Consider the following 16,923-nt stretch of genomic DNA (forward strand, 5'->3'; position numbering starts at 1 on the left):
CAGCAGTAACAGCAATCATGTGTCAGGAGACATTTATGCAAGCCCTAGGAATGCTCTGTACCACTACTTCGGGAGGCAAAACCAGGCAGGCTGCACTTCTGCCCTCTTGGAGCTCATGGGCTGATTAAATAGAGACACATATTTTAGTCTTTCTGCTATAATGCAGGTTGCACCAGGAACTGTAAAGGGGTACAAAGTATTTTAGGAATACTGTCTTAATTTGCTTGGGTTGCTATAACAAAATACCATAGACTGGGTAAGTCAAAAACAGAAATTTCTCTCTCACAGTTCTGGAGGCTGGAAGCCCAAGAGCAAGGTGCTAGCCAGTTTGGTTCCTGTTAAGTGTATGTTGGACGCTTTACATTTTACAAAGCCTTCTTCCTGGTTGCAGACAGCTACCTTCTTGTGGTATCTTCAAGTGGTAGACACAGAGATCATTTTTCTGACATCTCTTTTTATAAGGACATGAATCCCATTATGAGGGCTCCACTTTCATGACCTAATTACTTCCCAAAAGCCTTGCCTCCTAATACTATCACACTGGGGATTAGGCTTCAACACATGAATCCTGAGGGGACACAAACATTTAGTCCACAGCAGGTACCAGGTGTGGTTGGCCAGGAAAGTCAGGACAGTGTGGTCTAGGAGCGCAAGGGGTGCCGTCAGGGAAGACACTTTGGACAGAGAGGGTGGAGGAGCAAAGGCCAGTGAGGCACCGCCTGTTTGAGGACCGGTAAGGACTCGGAATGGCTATGGCCTAGATAGTGTTGGGAAGGGCAATGATCGTGTGAAAGGCAGTAGAAGATAGGTTGGGGCCAAATCATGTGAGGCCTAAAAGAGACTGCGGAAAGACTGGGCTTCCTCTAGCCTGCGTGGTAGATAATAAGAACACAGATTATCGCTGACAGAGCAACGGCTTACTGTGTATGTTGGGCGCTTTACATTTTACGAAGCACTTCCAGTCCTTCTTCCACTCTGCCCTCACAATTTCTAGCATACAGGTAGGAGTGATACGTTTAGGATCAGGAGCCTGACATCCACTCAGTCAGGAAACAAGCTGTGTAGATTCGAACAAGTCACTTCCCATCTCCAAGGCTTTACTCATCTCTAACCACAGGGGCCAATTCTCAGAGCTTTCCGATGGACTTCACAAAACCATTCTCATGGCAGTGCTGTATTTAACTTCTGGTCCTCAGTTCTTTCTCTGTTAAATAAGGACAATTCCTGTCCAGCCTAATTCAGTGGGGCTGTGGCTGTGATTCTGTAAGCAAAGGTCAATGGTAAGAGTCTTCTTAACAGGCCAATGAGAAGTTTGTTCCCCTTTTGGCAGATGAGGCCAGGAAAGTTAGTGCTTCTTGGTTGGTGGCTGAAAGCCTCAGAGAAGGAACGTTGACTTCTTTAACAGTATCTCTTAGTACTTGCCACACTATTTCATTTATACGGGGAAGAGAGGGACAGACAGCGCACAAGCGACAGACAGCGCAGGACCTACTGAAATAGGAAGAGCCAGGCGCCATAACAGACCGACCGTGCCGGGCCCACTTAAAGGGCCAGAACCTCCCGTGCCCCGCCCCCCTGTCTCAAGGCCATCAATCAGAGAGCGAGGCGCTCCGTGACGCCATCTTATCGCGACTAAGCGGAGTGGCGGCGGCATTTCCTGGTGTCTGAGCCTGGCGGCCAGGCTATGGGCAGCCAGGAGGTGCTGGGCCAGGCGGCCCGGCTGGCCTCCTCCGGTCTCATCCTGCAGGTACTCTCTGCCCGTCAGGTTTCAGCTTGTACTGCAGCCGAGATTTGCGGGATGGCAGCCCTCGGGCCCTTGAGAGCCTGCCCCAGGGCCGACCCAGTTCCGAGGTGGACCCCGCAATGGAGGGGGTGGGGGTCTACCGGAGACGGTGGCGTTGATGAGGGGGGTGCCTGGCCCGGAGATGGGAGCCTGCCTTCAGAGTCTAGGCCGGGTGACTGCAGACAAGCCGCTTTCCTTCAGAGCATTCTATTTCCCATATGGCAGGAGGAGTGAATTAGATCAGGTGGTCGGGGTGAGGGACTGGTGTTTCGTGCTCGAGAATCTGGTATTTTTCAGGCAAGGGGTTCATTTCCTTCATCAAACACGGCCCTCAAACTTTGAGTCCCACTGAGTTCCGAGAGACCATATGGCATAGCTAAGAACAGGAATCTGGAATTAGGCTTGGATTGCTCCGTGACCCAGGACAAGTGACTTCACCTGCAGAGCCTGAGTTCCTCACTAGTAAAATGGGGGTAATAATATGTAGTACCTAGCTCATAAGCAAGAATTGATTGGGATCATTCAAATAAACGTACTTAACACAGTACCCGGCTCTTAGTATGCATTTAATACATGTTGGCTGCATCTTCTGTTTATGTGATCTTGGACAAGTCACTTCACCTCTTGGCCCTAATTTTTGTCATCTGTCAGATATGATACATGCCAGTTAGTCCAAATGGTATCTGAAGATTCTTTCAACCCCAGGAGCTGAACCTTTTAAGTCAAGCGGCTCAATATCTCTCTGTCTCACTCTTGAGCCAATCAACCCTACTTCACACAAGTCTTGAATCTACCCTACCCCTTATCTTAGGCAGATGGAGGGCGGAAGAAAGAACCAAGCAGAATGGGGCTTGAGTTTGGGCCTTGTCACTTGCTAGATGCACTCCTTCGGGATAAATCCCATGACTTCCGTGAGTATCAGTTTCTTCATCTTAAATGAGAACCATAGTGCAACCTCACAGGGTCATTAGGAAGATTAGATGAAATCATGCCTCTTAAGTGCCTGGCACACTACAAGTACTTAATAAATGTAGCTATTTTTATTAGGATAATAAGGATTTTTAAAATAGTCAATGTAGGAATGAAATGAGATAACCTATGGAAAGCATGTTGAAGAGTGCCTTGCACATGATACGTGCTTAGTAAATGTTAGCCATTCTAAGTTTACTTAGGGTTGTTTGTTTTTTTTTCTTGTTTCACTTCACAAATAACTGAGTTTAGTGCTTTATCCACAGTGTTGATTTTTTTTTTCAGCCTTTGATAATATCTTAGTACCCAGATAGGCTTCATAAAATGAAAACAAGTTGTAGCGGAAAACACACTGGACTACGAGTCAGGTGGCTTACCTGTAAGGTCAAGCTGGGTCATTTGCTTGCCATGTGACATTGAGGAAATCACTTAACCCCCAGTCTTGCTTCCTGTGCATTTACCTGGTTGTTTTTAAATGTCAAATAATTTAACAGATGTGAGAGAGCCTTTTTTAAAACTATAAAGTTGGTTGGACGTGATGGCTCATGCCTGTCATCCCAGCACTTGGGAGGCCAAGGCAGGAGGATTGCTTGAGCTCAGGAGTTAAAGACCAGCCTGGGCAACATGGTGAAACTTTGTCTTTATAAAAAATACAAAAATTAGAAGGGCGTGATGGCGTGCACCTGTAGTCCCAGCTACGCAGGAGGCTGAGGTGGGAGGATCTCGAGCCTGGGAGGTTGAGGCTGCAGTGAGCTGTGATTATGGCATTGCACTCCAGCCTGGGCAACAGAGTGAGACCTTGTGTTAAAACAAAAGCTGTAAAGTCCTTTGCAGAAGTAAATGAAGGCTGTGTTGCTAATAAGGGCTACAGTGTGTGGCAAATACTGGGTGGCATAAGCAACCTCAGCTTCATTAGCTGCAACCTTTATTCAAACCAATTAGGAGATATGGGCTTGGCCTCCCAAAGTGCGGTGGCTCATGCCTGTAATCTCAGCACTTTGGAAGGCCGAGGCGGGTGGATCGTGAGGTCAGGAGATCAAGACCCTCCTGGTTAACACGGTGAAACCCCGTCTCTACTAAAAATACAAAAAAATTAGCTGGGCGTGGTGGCGGGCGCCTGTAGTCCCAGCTACTCGCGAGGCTGAGGCAGGAGAATGGCATGAACTTGGGAGGCAGAGCTTGCAGTGAGCTGAGGTTGTGCCACTGCACTCCAGCCTGGGCGACAGAGCGAGACTCCGTCTCAAAAAAAAAAAAAAAAAAAAAAAAAAGAGGAGATACAGATATGGCCTGAAACATTAAGTTTCTTAGACAGTGATAGCTTTGAGGTTAACATAAGTGTGTACACATGTTTTTTTTGTTTTTGGGATGGAGTCTTGCTTGGATTTTTTTGTTTTAATAACCATATTTTTATATGGTTTCTTGAGTGTTTTCATTCTTGTATGCTTTCTCGAATTACACTGTAGACACTTTAGGTAGCTTTGCGGTTACATCTTATTCTACAAGAATTTGAGAGCTTGTTCTATCTTAATTCTGAGCCACCCATGCTGAAAGTATTAATGCCTTTCATTTGTATGCACTTAAAAAATGCTTTCACTTCTACAGTCTCATTTCTTTTAAAAATATTTCTTGTGAAGATGAGGTCTCACTGTGTTGTCCAGGCTGGTCTCAAATTCCTGGCTTCAAGTGGTTCTCCTACCTTTCAGCCTCCCAAAGTGTTGGGATTTTTTTTTTTTTTTTTTTTGAGACAACGTCTCACTCTTTCGCCCAGGCTGGAGTGCAGTGGTGTAATATCTTGGCTCACTGCAAGCTCCGCCTCCAGGGTTCACGCCATTCTCCTGCCTCAGCCTCCCGAATAGCTGGGACTACAGGTGCCCACCACCATGCCTGGCTAAATTTTTGTATTTTTAGTAGAGACAGGGTTTCACGGTGTTAGGCAGGATGGTCTCGATCTCCTGACTTCATGATCCACCCGCCTCGGCCTCCCAAAGTGCTGGGATTACAGGTGTGAGCCACGGCGCCCAACCAAGTGTTGGGATTACAAGCATGAGCCACTGTACTCAGCCCTGCAATCTCTTTTGATCCTTTTAATCAACCCTACGTGATAGGTAACCTCATTTGACAGAGGACATTGAGGCTTATAACAATTAGAAGATAACAGATAGAAGAGCTAAATGGTGAATTGTATTTTTAGTAGAGACAGGGTTTCACCATGTTAGTCAGGCTGGTCTTGAACTCCTGACCTCAGTTGATCCACTTGCCTCGGCCTTCCAAAGTGCTGGGATTACAGGCATGAGCCACCGTGCCTGGCCATATCTGCATGTTTCTAAGGAGCAGCTACAGAGCTGTCATCAGACTCAAAAGACCACCTTTGACTCCATAAAGGTTGAGATGGTCATTTCTTGGCTTTGGAGACCTTGTTGCTCTGTGACACTTTAGTTACAGTGTTAGGTGCTCTCCCTTTTTGGTCATACCTTTATGACCACAGTAGTCCTTTGATGTGCTTAGATCAAATCTTCCAAATTGCAGCTCTTCACAGATAACTCTGAGGGTGCTTAACACAGAAGTGATTTTCATTTGCTGCTGGGATGCAGGAGGGAGTCATTTAGTGAATGAGGTTTGCACTCTTCCCAGCATCCCCATTTAGCAACCCTGTTTAATGACAGTCGTCCTCTCTGTGTCTCATGGGAGAAGTTCTTTGCTTAGGTGGTTTTCTTGAATTGACAGATTGGGAAGTCTCAGTATATGTCCCTTTCAAGCAGCAATAACTGGACTCTGTCTCCCTTCCCCTTCCCCCCATGTTACACTACGTTGTCTTATTTTTGCAGCATCATTTAAAAGGTATTTCAACTCCTCTCTGGAAAGAGACAAGTATTCAATAAAGAAATACATTTTCTGTGTTCTAATTGAGAAAACTGAAGTTCAGAATGATTAAATGTCATTATTGAAATTCCTAGATATTATGAGGCAGAGAAGAAAAGAGAAATTAGACCCCATGATTTCTGGTGAGTCTGCTATACCCTTAAGGCTCCCACTTGCTAAGTGTGTGCTATTTCTAAACAGCCTGGCGTGGGGGAGTGTGGCTAGGGCCCAGCAAGGTGAACCACTAACTAGAATTCTCTTTCTGCTTCCTCAAGAGCTTGACTTTGAACCTGTAGAAACTCAGTCCATTGGGGCCTCTTTCTTGTTATTAATAAATTAGGGAGCCTTCCAAGTGCCTTCCAGGGTTCTCTGACCACTGCACGGGAGTGCTGAGAGATCCCAAGGAGTGAAATTTCAGGAGAAATGCAGACAGGTCGGGCGTCTTAGAGCAGAGTCTCCGTGACAAAGCTGGTGTATGTCATTACCTCACGTTAGGAAGAACAGCCACATTGTTGTCATTTCAGCAAAGTAAACACTCCTAACGTCATTTATTCTTACGTATTTTTCCTCTTTTTCTATAGGTGTTGTTTCGGTTGATCACCTTTGTCTTGAATGCATTTATTCTTCGCTTCCTGTCAAAGGAAATTGTTGGCGTGGTAAATGTAAGGTAGGAGGAGATGCACCCTGGCACTGTCAGAGTTCACCTTCCTAGCCAGGCTTTCTTCACACTCTGTACCTGTGTGTCATCCTTGGATTCTAGAAGCATGGACCTTTACCAGAAGCAGAGTGTTTTAGCAGTGGGCTGAGGAGAAGCGTGCAGGAGTGGAGGGACATGCAGGCAATGTTGCTTTTAATGGACTCATGGAGTGTTTTCCATTAGCAGCCTCCAAATGCACATTTCTCTGCCAGCTGTTCTGGTTTTCCTGCTCTTGGAAGTCAGGAAGGAGAAGAGTGGGAGTAATTCATTAAAAACTCCCTCTCAGGTATAATCCTGTGTTCTTGTCCTGCTGACAGCAAAGGAAGCAGAAATTGTGCACTTCGTGAGGATGCACTTCATAATTGCAGGGCTGGAGCAGCCACCTTCCTTCACTCCTCAGTGATTTTATAATTGGGATACAGCAACTGGGATCCGAGCTTGAGTCCTTGTCATTAGTTTCTTGGAGGCTCTTGGAAAGATGACTTCTTTGTCTTTTAGACTCAGCTTGTTTCTTCTACTCACCTCCTTTCTATTCAAGGACACCCACACATATTTTGTCTTCACAAATGACACAAAATACATGAAATGATGTGAGTGCTCGGAATAGCTCAGCTTCTCAGGTGTGTCTTCATGTCCTGATAAATGAGGCAGTATGTTCCAGACAGCATTTCATGTCTAATACTTAACAAACATATCCTCTTGGCTCTGGTCTCAGAGCTTAGTGGCAGAACTCAAGCTTTGAGGAAAGGAATCATCTGTGGAGTTTTGCACTACGTAGTGCTGAAGAAGGGCCCAGGAGTCTGCATTTTTACAAGCTCCTTAGGTGATTTTGAAACAGGGACCATTCTTTGAGAAATACTGTTTTCTTTTTTTCTTCTCCTTCCTCTTCTCCTTCTCTTCCTTCTCCTTCTCCTCCTCCTCCTCCTCCTTCTCCTCCTCTTCCTGCTTCTCCTTCTCCTTCTGCTTCTCCTTCTTCTGCTTCTGCTTCTCCTTCTTCTCCTTCTGCTTCTCCTTCTTCTGCTTCTCCTTCTTCTGTTTCTGCTTCTTCCTTCTTCTTCTGCTTCTTCTGCTGCTGCTTCTGGTGCTTCTTCTGCTACTTCTGCTTCTTCTTCTTCTGCTGCTTCTTCTGCTGCTGCTGCTGCTTCCGCTGCTGCTTCTTCTGCTGCTGCTGCTTCTTCCGCTGCTGCTTCTTCCACTGCTGCTGCTTCTTCTTTCTTCTTCTGCTTCCTCTTCTTCCTTCTTCATCTTCTTCTTCCGCTTCCTCTTCTTCTTCCGCTTCCTCTTCCTCCTTCCTCTTCCTCTTCTTCCTTCTTCCTCTTCCTCTTCTTCCTTCTTCTTCCGCTTCCTCTTCTTCCTTCTTCCTCTTCTGCTTCCTCTTCTTCCTTCTTCCTCTTCCTCTTCCCCCTTCCTCTTCCTCCTTCCTCTTCCGCTTCCTCTTCCTCCTCTTCCTCCTCTTCTCCTTCTTCTCCTTCTCCTCCTCCTTCTCCTTCTCCTTCTTCTCCTTCCTCTTCTTCTTCCTCTTCCTCTTCTTCGTCTTCCTCTTCGTCTTGTTCTTGTTCTTCTTCCTTTTGCCCTGTCGCCCAGGCTGGAGTGCAGTGGCACCATCATGGCTCACTACAGCCTTGACCTCTTGGGCTCAAGCGATGCTCCCATGTCAGCCTCCTGAGCAGCTGGGACTACAGGTGTGCACCACCACACCTGGCTAATTTTTTTTATTTTTTGTAGAGATGAGGTCTTACTGTGTTGCCCAGGCTGGTCTCGAACTCCTGGGCTCAAGCAATCCTCCCATCTTAGTCTCCCAAAGTGCTGGGATTATAGGCATGAGCCTGAGAAATATAGGCACTTGGCCCTAAGAAATACTTTTTTAAAAGCAGAAAGGAAGGGGGCAAATCCTCCTAGGGGCTCAGATTTTTCTCCCTAGGCAGGCGTCCTGAGATTGGCAGGTCCCTACTTTGACAGCCCTTGTCTGGCCTGCCCTGCCCCCCTGCTTAAGGTTCGGTTCCATCTCCTTATTTGCAATGCTCCACAGAGGCACTGGGTAGCAGGATAATCCTTGGACAACCCCAGAGACCTTCACCCTGGGCCATCCCCACTCTGGCTTCACCCAGGCTGCTGCCTATTGAGGAGGGAAATCTCAGCTACTCCTCACTAAGGTGCAGGAAGGCTCACCTAGGTGCTGCCCATCTGGGAGGTGCCCAGGCAAGCCTTGCTGATCTGGGTTGCAGCAGCCTCTGTAATGGTTGCCAGCCTTATTGTCTGTCTTGTGATTCTTTTGGCCAGAGCCTCCACTCGGTAGAGGCTCAGCTTTTCTCACAGGGGCTATCGGTCACTCGTGTCCGCATGACCAAGAAGGGTGGGGTTATAATCTTATTATCTTCTCGTCCTTGTGGTCATGGCCACACCTCTTCCTGTAGCTATGAAGGCTACAGGCTTTTGAGACCACTGCAGCAGTTTCTATCCTTCATATAACTGTAGGCACACACCCTCAGGTATCTTTCGTTTGGTTCCTAACTCAGTAGTTCTCATGGATCAGACCAATAGGGGGTCCTGTAAGAGCCCACTGCCCTCCATGTCACCATCAGTGGTTTATGACCAACACTTTTATCTCCTCCCTGTTGCTGGAAATATCCCAGAAGTTCTCTCTGTGAAAAAACTCGAGACCTTATTGATTTCTGCCTTTCATTTACAGACTAACACTGCTTTACTCAACCACCCTCTTCCTGGCCAGAGAGGCCTTCCGCAGAGCATGTCTCAGTGGGGTCACCCAGCGAGATTGGAGCCAGACCCTCAACCTGCTGTGGCTAACGTGAGTTGTGCTTTGGCGGGAGACACATTTCAGGAAGGCAGGTGTAGTGAGCATTGGAAGTGAAACAGTAACACGTGCCTAAAGCTAAATTGCCTCCAGATTCAGCTTCGCCATGGGTTTCTGGGAGCAGGCATACGACAAGAAGGGGAGAGTGTTTGTGTCAAAGGAACTTCTTGGCTCATTTTCTCTCTGGATGTCCAGGAGCCAGGAAGAGGTTCTAGGTTGGGGTTTCTGGGCCAGGTTTCTAGCCCTGGTTTCATCCTCTTTGGAGGTGGTTTCTTGCTGTTTCTGATCACCACTGTGGGCTCCACTTGGCCTGTGCCATCTTTTTTATTCCTAATCTTTTTGCTCTATAATATCTTTCGAGCTTTTAACAGCCACTTAGATTTAGTATTTCTTGAAAGCCTCTTATGGGTTCATTACATTTTTCTTCAATTTTGTTATATGACTTCAGTTCTGAGTCTTTTAGGATATTCTTGAAGATCAAGTACATTAGCTTGAAATTGCAATGGCTTTTCTCCAGCTATGTCCCTGCAGGGAGGGCTGGGGATTGAGGTTGTTTCCCAATGCTGCCCTTGCATAACTCCTTTTTGCCTCACAGAAATGACTGTCGTGAGGGCTGGTAGGTGTTCATTTTATTAGAGGAACAACTGTTAACCACCCAGGCATATTTAAATGCCCCGTGGCACACATGTGAAACACATAAAAGGATACTGAGCACTGCTCTGTTTGTTATTTGGGATGCAAGGAACAGCTGTATACAGTCTGTCAGTCATTCTCAACAACAGGCATTTTCTTTCTGGGAATTTTGCTTATGGGTCAGTATGTGTAACCCAGTGGATAGAAGTGTAGGCTTTGGAGTTATAGCAGGATTGGGTCTTGCTTCTGCTCTTGATTAGCTGTTCATGACCTTGGCCAAATTGCCCAGTGCCTGTCAGCCTCAGTTTCCTCATTTTTTTTTAATGGAGATACTGACAGAGGATCATTGTGAGGTGTCAGTGAGATAAGGGGCATTAATCATAATGCCTGGCATGTAGTTAGTATCTTAATAAATAAATGGGAGCTGTTTGTATTATAACTTTTTTTTTCTGTTCAGTGTTACTATTTTAATAGATATTTCTATTTATTTTAAAATTTAGTGAATTATTTTTTTCTCCTCTTCCAGAGTCCCCCTGGGTGTGTTTTGGTCCTTATTCCTGGGCTGGGTCTGGTTGCAGCTGCTTGAAGTGCCTGATCCTCATGTTGTCCCTCACTATGCAACTGGAGTGGTGCTGTTTGGTCTCTCGGCAGTGGTGGAGCTTCTAGGAGAGCCCTTTTGGGTCTTGGCACAAGCACATATGTTTGTGAAGCTCAAGGTGAGTGCGCCTTCTGCTGTGAATGGGGAATGGGAAGAATAAGAAAAAGCGTTGCTTTTTTAAAATGCTTTTATAGGAGAGAATGATTTTTCCAGACTTGCACCTAAAAATGTATTTAGAAAAAGGTTAACATGGTCAGTTAAGTTAACATGGTCAGTTAAGTTCTTCCACTTGAAATTTGTCAGATAGGCTAGGCTAAAGTTCACCTGTGTTTGACCATAAATAAAAAATAGGTTTGCTAATAATTTATTAGTTCAAGTCAGAATGTAGAAGAACCATAAAGGTTTTTCAGGTTTTTCTAGTGACTGTATTTAGTTGTATATTAATATTAACTTTTCTCTCTTCATCTTTTAGAATAGATTACAAAAGAATATATATATAATGTAAATCTTAAGGCGTAACATACTGGAAGATCCATGAACCCACCACCCTACCCAAGAAGTAAAACGTTACTGATACTTATGTCCAGCTGTGTGCCCTGTCCCCATAGCCAGAGTAGCCACTGCCTGAGATTTTCTGTCTATCATTCCGTTGTGTCTTGACTTTTTGATAATGTTTGTAAACTGCACCTTAACCACATGTTTGCAGGTGATTGCTGAGAGCCTGTCAGTAATTCTTAAGAGTATTCTGACAGCTTTTCTCGTGCTATGGTTGCCTCACTGGGGATTGTACATTTTCTCTTTGGCCCAGGTAAGAATCATGGCTTTTAACTTTTTATATGATCTTTGTTTCTCCAACTGGTTTTTCTTCTTGTTCCCACCGCTGTGGGGTTTGCATTTGCAGTACCCATGCCTGTGCAGGAGGTGGAAGCACCAGAAGGGTGGCCTTGGCACTGCTACTCTGGCTGCCAGGTCCATTGTGTTCCATACACTGAGACCGTAGGTGTTTCTAGGGACCTGGTGAGGGCCACACACTGGACTTCATTGTCAAACATCAAAAACCGTTTTTAGACATTCAGTGGGCAAGCCTGTTTCAAACTGATCTTTGGTTGTCTGGTAGTTTTGTAAAGGAGAAAAAAAGCAGTGGGGGGTGGGGTGGGAATCAAATTGCATGTGTATTATTTTCCCTGGATTTCCATCAGGTTTTTGCAGAATAGGTGGAAACTCTGCCAAGCCTGTTTTAAACTTATATTGAAATCTCACATAATTCAGAGAGCATGAATCAAGTCAGAGTAGGTATATTTTCAGTTTTAGCAATTTAGGCTTCATTTCCATCTCATTATTTCCTAGTTCTAGTTCATATTTCTAGTTCTAATAAAAATATAACTAGAATACAAGTGCTATTTTTAAAAATGAAATTTAAGATCAGATAGTTACCAGAACATTTTACAGTGCTAAGCAGTTGTAGTTTTCATTAATGTTTAGGAAGATAAGATTCTTAGTAATGATTTATGTAGAGGGTACTTCTCACAGAGGACACTGGCATCAGGTGGGTGGCTCACAGCACTGCTGCTGGAGTTTTAAGGGCTTGGAGCATGAAGGAAGAAGGCTGGTGGATGATGGGCTCCATCTCAGGTATGATTGGGAGTGGAGAGCAGAAGGGCCCACACCTACTAAACTGAGACTCTTCTTTTTCCTTGCCCTGTGCCTTTACTACAGGAGCAGCCTTGATATTGCCAGGCTGAAAGCAAGTCTGGAGGTCCCAGTCTTTCTTGAACCAGTGTGCACTGCTGTTCTCAGGAGGGAAAGAGGGTTGAAGGGAGCTTGTAAAAAGGGGCTTTTTTGGACTTTCCTCCTCAATCTGCAGACAAAACCCATCTGACTGCTCCTGGCCAGAAGCCATTCTTTTGTCCTGGATGGGTGGAGGGAGGGTTGGGCCTTCTTATCACCCTACCCTTTCCTCCCCCGTCAGTAGTAGCTCTTGCCCTGGCGAAGAGGAGAGAGTCAGCAGCTCAATTGTGCTTTGTAATCATTAATGGCACAGGTTTCCGGGGTTTATGGAAAACCCACAGTCCTTGATGATGACAAGTCCTTGGATATTAGCACAGTTAGGATACATGGATCTTTGCAGTGTGCCGACTAGGTGGAAGAGCCGTTTCTTTGGCCAAATACACACCTTTTGAGAATGTATCAGACATTGCTGTGGTAATTGAGCTAGTGTACATCTGTTACGGAAATTACATTGTGCCTGCTGAGAAGAATTATGTTCTCCCAGTTAAGTGAAGTGTTGGGAACACTTTGCAGGTAGATGCTGAAGTGAAGTTGGGTCTAAGTGAATAGTGCCATTTCCCAGAGGGTAAGGCATTGCTGAATAGAAAGTGCAGTTAATCAAGAGAGTTCTATTACTTGATTGGCCTTTGAGATCAAATTTATAGGCATATCTTAATTATGCCTTTATTAAAACAGTTTATTTTTTTTCTCAGCTTTTCTATACCACAGTTCTGGTGCTCTGCTATGTTATTTATTTCACAAAGTTACTGGGTTCCCCAGAATCAACCAAGCTTCAGACTCTTCCTGTCTCCAGAATAACAGATCTGTTACCCAATATCACAAGAAGTGGAGTAAGTAATACATTTTATCTCTTATTTTAATGATAGGTGCTGCTTATCCTTGAGAGAAAGAAACTGCAGCTAGTTTATTGTTATAATCATAAATGAATTTTATAGCTCATATTTATGGAGTACCTGCTCTGTGCCAGGCCAGCGTTTCTAAATCTTTGCACTATGGACATTTTGGGTTGCTCAACTCTTTGTTGTAGGGGCTGTCCTGTGTGTTGTAGGATGTTTAGCAGCATCTCTGACCTCAAGCAACTAGATGCCAGTAGCTCCTCAGTGGAGCACCCCAAAATGTCTCCAGACGTTGCCAAATGTCCCCTAGGGGACAAAATTACCCCCAGTTGACAACCACTGTGCTAGACCCTATGCTGAATGCTTTACCTACCTTATTTAATGCTTACAACAACTCTGAAAGGCTGACACTCTGTTTCTATTTTAGGGTTGAGAAACTAAGGCTTAGAGAATAAATACCTGTCCTAGGTGAGGGTCAGAGTGAGGACAGGAGCCTGGAGGGCCTCACATGCCAGCAGAGCACAGGTTCCACCATTGTGCTCCACTCTCTCTATTCTGCTGTGGTTTTGGTTTTTTTCCTCAGTTGACTTCTAGCACAGATAGCTGAGAGTTCTGAGAAAGTAGGGATGAACCCAAAATGGTCTTTTTTTTTTTTTTTCTCCTTGAGACAGTGTCTCATTCTGTTGCCCAGAGTGGCGTAGTCATAGCTCACTACAGCCTTGACCTGCTGGGCTCAAGTGATCCTCCTGCCTCAGTCTCCCAAGTAGCTGGGACTACAGATATGTGCCACTATGCCCAGCTAATTAAAAAATTCTTTTTTGTAGAGATAGGGTCTCACTATGTTGTCCAGGCTAGTGTTGAACTCCTGAGTTCAACCAGTCCTCCCACGTCGGCCTCCCAAAGTGCTGGGATTATGAGCCACCATGCCCGGCCCCACATGGTCTCTTTCTAAGTGTCAGGCTAGTCTTTCAGGTGATCCACTTTCCTATCTAGACCACTGTGGATTTTACAGCTGACATGTGGAGTGAAGCATAATCTTTTCTACTCAATTCCTTCACACTCGGGTCATTGGACTTTCATTTTCTGGCTCTTTTGGGGTCAGTGCTCCTGCCCATGCCATTGGAGCTGCACACATGATGATGTTGCCATGTTGTCTCCGCTAAGACACTTCATGAGCTCCTCCATTCTGGGCGCTTCCCCCCTTTCCATGCTTGTTTGCTTGCCAGATGTAGTGCACTCGGTTGTGGTAAGGCTGCATATGCTGGATTTCTCCTTATTCCTCTTGTGATACTTGAAAAAGTAGTAAAATATGTGAGACTTAAGTCTCAGAATTTACAGAATCCTGTTATACAACTTTTCAAGAAAAACTAGATCTTATGGGCCAGGCGCAGTGGCTCATGCCTGTAATCCCAGCACTTTGGGAGGCTGAGGTGGGCAGATCACCTGAGGTCAGGAGTTCGAGACCAGCCTGGCCAACATGGTGAAACCCCATCTCTACTAAAAAATACAAAAATTAGCTGGGCATGGTGGTGTGTGCCTGTAATCCCAGTTACTGGGGCGGGATGGGGGCTGAGGCAGGAGGATCACTTGATGGTTGTGTGTCTGGAATTGGTGGGTTCTTGGTCTCGCTGACTTCAAGAATGAAGCTGCGGACCCTCGCGGTGAGTGTTACAGTTCATAAAGGCAGCGCATCTGGAGTTGTTCATTCCTTCTGGCGGGTTCATGGTCTCGCTGGCCTCAGGAGTGAAGCTGCAGACCTTCACGGTGAGTGTTACAGCTCATAAAGGTGGTGTGGACCCAAAGAGTGAGCAGCAGTAAGATTTATTGCAAAGAGTAAAAGAACAAAGCTTCCACAGTGTGGCAGGGGACCTGAGTGGGTTCCCACTATTGGCTCCGCAGCCTGCTTTTATTCCCTTATCTGACCCCCACCCACATCCTGCTGATTGGTCCATTTTACAGAGAGTTGATTGGTCTGTTTTGACAGGGTGCTAATTGGCACATTTACAATCCTTTAGCTAGACACAGAGTGCTAGACAGAAAACTTCTCCAAGTCCCCACTAGATTAGCTAGACACAGAGTGCTCATTGGTGTGTTTACAAACCTTGAGCTAGACACAGAGTGCTGATTGATGCATTTACAAACCTTGAGCTAGACAGAGTGCTGATTGGTGCATTTACAATCCTTTAGCTAGACAGGGAGTGCTGATTGTTGCATTTACAATCCTCTAGCTAGCCGTAAAAGTTCTCCAAGTCCCCACCAGATTAGCTAGATACAGAGTGCCGATTGGTGCATCCACAAACCTTGAGCTAGACGCAGAGTGCTGATTGGTGTGTTTACAAACCTTGAGCTAGACACAGAACACTGATTGGTGCACCTACAATCCTTCAGCTGAACATAAAAGTTCTCCAAGTCCCCACCTGACTCAGGAGCCCAGCTGGCTTCGCCTAGTGGATGCAGCACCAGGCCCCATGCTCCTCAGCCCTTGGGCAGTCGATGGGACCGGGCGCCCCGGAGCAGGGGGCAGGTGCCCGTTGGGGAGCCTCGGGTCATTCGGGAGCCCATGGCCGGGTGGGGGTGGGGCTCAGGCATGGCTGGCTGCAGGTCCTGAGCCCTGCCCCAGAGGCAGCTGAGGCCCGGGGAGAATTCAGGCGCCGTGCAGGTGGGCCAGCAGTGCTGGGGGACCTGGCGCACCCTCCGCAGCTGCTGGCTCAGGTGATAAGCCCCTCACTGCCTCGGGCTAGTGGCACCAGCCAACTGCTCTGAGTGCGGCCCCGCCAAGACCGCTCCCACCCGGAACTGGCACTGGCCCACAAGTCCTGCCTGCACAAGTCCTGCCTCTCCCTCCACACCTCCCCACAAGCAGAGGGAGCCAGCTCTGGCCTTGGCCAGCCCAGAGAGGGGCTCCCATAGTGCAGTGGCAGGCTGAAGGGCTCCTCAGGCACGGCCAGAGCAGACACCGAGGCTGAGGAGGTGCCGAGAGCGAGGGCTGCTAGCACGTTGTCACCTCTCAGTTGCAGTAAGCTGAGATCACACCACTGCGCTCCAGCCTGGGCAACAGAGCAAGACTCCATCTCAAAAAAAAAAAAGAAAGAAAAACTAGATCTTATGTATCAAAGCCAGATGTGTTCTCATTTGTGAGATAAGAGTTCTCCATTCTGCTCAGCTAGATTTCACCTGTAACCTAAACCAACAGGACACTTTTGGATACCTCTGTGCCTCATTTACAGGCTTAGATGGTTAGGACTCAGGATCGCTTCTCTTGCCTAGAGCTTCTGCCACCTAGGTCTGAGAGTGCAGAAGAGTTCTTCTTCCCCTGACTGCCCCCTGGTGCCCACCTGTACCAAGCCTGGCAGATTTTCATACTGGGCCTGTCCTTGTGCCCCAGCAGGATTTTGGGAAGGAACATTTGAACCATTAGTATAAGCAAAGAGAGAAGGTAAAGAAAAGAGTCTGCCAAGTGTTTATTAAACTCTGTGGTGGCCAGCCTGAGCAACATGGCAAGACTGTCTCTACAAAAAAAAAAAAAAAAAAAGTTTTTTAATTAGCCAGGTGTAGTGTTGTGCACCTGTAGTCCCAGCTACTCAGGAGGCTGAGGTGGGAGGGTCACTTGAGCCTAGGTCAAGGCTGCAGTGAGCCATGATTGTGCCACTGCACTCCAGCCTGGGCAACAAAGTGAGACCCTGTCTCAAATAAATAACTAAATAATTAAAATCTGTGATGGGCTCAGAACTCTAAGCTTAGTTTCTTTATCTGTCAAATGGGGATAATAATAGTACCTCCTTCCTAAGGCTGTTGTGAGGGCCTGATGAGTTGGGGCATGTAAGATCTTAACATTGTGGCCTGGCACAAGTGGGTATCCTTAAGCGACAGCTGATATCACCACCATCACACTGATGCCCTGAGAGCAGAGCTGGCTCCACAGGGACACCCTAGCCAGGCAGCTCTGAT

The 16,923-nt window shown here is 46.4% G+C and overlaps 1 protein-coding gene across 1 annotated transcript in view; it reads left to right on the forward strand.

Moving 5' to 3' along the window:
* Nucleotides 1–1,620: 1,620 nt before the first annotated feature.
* The window catches only part of RFT1 (RFT1 homolog (S. cerevisiae)), a 43,447-nt gene continuing 28,144 nt past the window's right edge, over nucleotides 1,621–16,923 (forward strand). Inside the window, exons 1-6 of the mRNA XM_011986191.1 lie at nucleotides 1,621–1,747; nucleotides 6,193–6,278; nucleotides 8,998–9,114; nucleotides 10,280–10,469; nucleotides 11,058–11,159; nucleotides 12,832–12,969. Coding sequence (XP_011841581.1) covers nucleotides 1,685–1,747; nucleotides 6,193–6,278; nucleotides 8,998–9,114; nucleotides 10,280–10,469; nucleotides 11,058–11,159; nucleotides 12,832–12,969 — 696 coding nt within the window. The 5' untranslated portion in view covers nucleotides 1,621–1,684. The remainder of the gene's footprint in view (nucleotides 1,748–6,192; nucleotides 6,279–8,997; nucleotides 9,115–10,279; nucleotides 10,470–11,057; nucleotides 11,160–12,831; nucleotides 12,970–16,923) is intronic.

This window comes from Mandrillus leucophaeus, unplaced genomic scaffold (assembly GCF_000951045.1).
Source record: "Mandrillus leucophaeus isolate KB7577 unplaced genomic scaffold, Mleu.le_1.0 Scaffold296, whole genome shotgun sequence".
Taxonomy (NCBI): domain Eukaryota; kingdom Metazoa; phylum Chordata; class Mammalia; order Primates; family Cercopithecidae; genus Mandrillus; species Mandrillus leucophaeus.